Source organism: Macrobrachium nipponense, chromosome 39 (genome assembly GCF_015104395.2).
Source record: "Macrobrachium nipponense isolate FS-2020 chromosome 39, ASM1510439v2, whole genome shotgun sequence".
NCBI lineage: Eukaryota > Metazoa > Arthropoda > Malacostraca > Decapoda > Palaemonidae > Macrobrachium > Macrobrachium nipponense.
In genome coordinates, this window is record NC_061099.1 from 34,121,807 (window position 1) to 34,124,559 (window position 2,753).

The window sequence follows — 2,753 nt, forward strand, 5'->3', positions numbered from 1 at the left end:
GTGGACTGAAGGCAGTTGGGGGGCTGCTGGAAGTTCCTTGTTTCTGGAAGATCCAAGGCTGTGGACTGAAAGTAGTTTGGGGGACTGTTTGAACTTCCAGCTGTGGAAAGCATCCAGGTCAGGTGGAACTGAAGGCAGTTGGGGGGCTGCTGGAATTCCTTCCTTTTGGTGGAAGCATCCAAGGCTTGTGGACTGAAAGTAGTTTGGTGGTGCTGTGGCTTCCTGCTGTGGAAGTATCCAGGTCAGGTGGACTGAAGGCAGTTGGGGGGCTGCTGGAAGTTCCTTGTTCTGGAAGCATCCAAGGCTGGTGGACTGAAAGTAGTTTGGGGGCTGTTTTGACTTCCCAGCTGTGGAAGCATCCAGGTCAGGTGGACTGAAGGCAGTTGGGGGGCTGCTGGAAGTTCCTTGTTCTGGAGGCATCCAAGGCTTGTGGACTGAAAGTAGTTTGGGGGCTGCTGTGACTTCCCTGCTGTGGAAGTATCCAGGTCAGGTGGACTGAAGGCAGTTGGGGGGCTGCTGTGACTTCTCTGCTGTGGAAGTATCCAGGTCAGGTGGACTGAGGCGTGAAATGGTCTGTTGGGGGACTTGTCTGCCGTGGACATTCCAGGTAGGTTGGACTGAAGGCATTTGCTGGCTGAAGTCATTGTTCCTGGAGGCATCAGGCTTGGTGGACTGAATAGTTTGGGGGCTGCATGTGGCTGCCCTGTGTGGAAGCATCCGGTCGGTGGAACTGAAGGCAGTTGGGGGGGCTGCTGGAAGTTCCTTGTCTGGAGGCATCCAAGGCTTATGGACTGAAAGTAAGTTTGGGGGTGCTGTGACTTCCTGCTGTGGAGGTTATCCAAGGTCAGGTGGATGAAGGAGTTGGGGGGCTGCTGGAATTTCCTTGTTTCTGGAGGCATTCCAAGGGGGGCTTGTGGACTGAAGTAGTTTGGGGGCTGCTTGACTTCCCGGCTGTGGAAGTATCCAGGTCAGGTGGACTTGGAGGGGAGTTGGGGGCTGCTGGAAGTTCTGTTCTGGAGGCATCCAGGGGCTGGTGGACTGAAAGTAGTTTGGGGGCTGCTGTGGCTTCCCTGCTGTGGAAGTATCCAGGTCAGGTGGACTGAAGGCAGTTGGGGGGCTGCTGGAAGTTCCTTGTTCTGGAGGCATCCAAGGCTGGTGGACTGAAAGTAGTTTGGGGGCTGCTGTGACTTCCCTGCTGTGGAAGCATCCAGGGTAAGGTGGAACCTGAGGCATGGGGCTGCTGGAAGGTGGGCCTTGTTCTGGAGGGGGGGGGCATCCAAGGCTGGTGGAACTGAAAGTATTTTGGGGCTGCTGTGACTTCCCTGCTGTGGAACCCACCAGGTTCAGGTGGACTGAAGGCATTGCTGCTGGAGTTCTTGTTTTGGAGGCAGGTCCAGGCTGGTGACTGAAAGTAGTTTGGGGGCCTGCTGTGGACTTCCCTGCTGTGGAAGTATCCAGGTCAGGTGGACTGAAGGCAGTTGGGGGGCTGCTGGAAGTTCCTTGTTCTGGAGGCATCCAAGGCTGGTGGACTGAAAGTAGTTTGGGGGCTGCTGTGACTTCCCTGCTGTGGAAGTATCCAGGTCAGGTGGACTGAGGAGTGGGGGGCTTGCTTGGAAGTCCTTGTTTGGGAGGCTCCAGGCTGGACTGATGGAAGTTCTGTTCTTGGAAGTCAGGTTTCCAAGGGGGCTGTGCTGTGACTTCCCCTGCTGTGGAAAAATCCAAGGTCCGGTGGACTGAAGGCAGTTGGGGGCTGCTGCTGTTGGACTTCCAATGGCTGTGGGGGACTTCCCTGCGTGGAAGTATCCAGGTCAGGTGGACTGAAGCAGTTGGGGGGCTGCTGGAGTTCCTTGTTTCCTGGAGGCATCCAGCTGGGGAATGAAAGTAGTTTGGGGGCTGTGGACTGAACCAAGGTAGTTTGGGACCCCTGCTTGCTGACTTCCCATGCTGTGGAAGTATCCAGGTAGGTGGGACCTGAAGGAGTTGGGGGGCTGCTGGAATTCCTTGTTTGGGGGAGGCACCCAAGGCTGGGGACGGAAAGTAGGTTTGGGGGCTGCTGTGGCTTCCTGCTGTGGAAGGTTAAAGTATCCAAGGTTCAGGTGGACCTGGAAGGCAGTTGGGTGGCCTGCTGGAAGGTTCCTGGTTTCTGGGAGGCATCCAAAGCTGGTGGACTGAAACTTTGGGAAGTAGCTTTGGGGGCGAGCTCTGCTGTGGCTTCCCTGCTGTGGAAGCATTCCCAGGTCAGGTGCGCTGAAGGCAGTTGGGGGCTGTCTGGAAGTTCCTTGTTCTGGAGGCATCCAAGGCTGGTGGACTGAAAGGTCGGTTTGGGGGCTGCTGTGACTTCCCTGTGTGGAACCATCCAGGTCAGGGGACTGAAGGAACGGGGGCAGTTGGGGGCTGCTGGAAGTTCCTTGTTTGGAGGCCCATCCAAGGCTGGTGGAACTGAAGTAGTTTGGGGGTGCCTGTGAATTCCCTGGCTGTGGAGTTCCAGGTCAGGGTGGACGAAGGCACGTTGGGTTGCTGCTGGAAGGTTCCTTGTTATGGAGGCATTCCAAGGGGGGCTGTGGACGAAAGTAGGTTTGGGGGCTGCGTGGAACTTCCCTGCTTGTGGAAAGTACCAGGTTCAGGTGGAATGAAGGGAGTTGGGGGGCTTGGCCTGGAAGGTTCCTTGTTCTGGATGGCCCAATCCAAGGCTTGGTGGACTGGAAAGTAGTTTGGCGGGCTGCCTTGAAACTTCCCTGCTGTGGAAACCATCC

At 56.4% G+C, this 2,753-nt stretch overlaps 1 protein-coding gene across 1 annotated transcript; it reads right to left on the reverse strand.

The window, feature by feature from the left end:
• Nucleotides 1-834: 834 nt before the first annotated feature.
• LOC135210411 (uncharacterized) lies at nucleotides 835-1,515 on the reverse strand. Its single transcript, XM_064243313.1, has one exon. The coding sequence runs from the start codon at nucleotides 1,513-1,515 to the stop codon at nucleotides 835-837; it is 681 nt and encodes a 226-aa protein (XP_064099383.1).
• Between the last annotated feature and the right edge of the window lie 1,238 nt (nucleotides 1,516-2,753).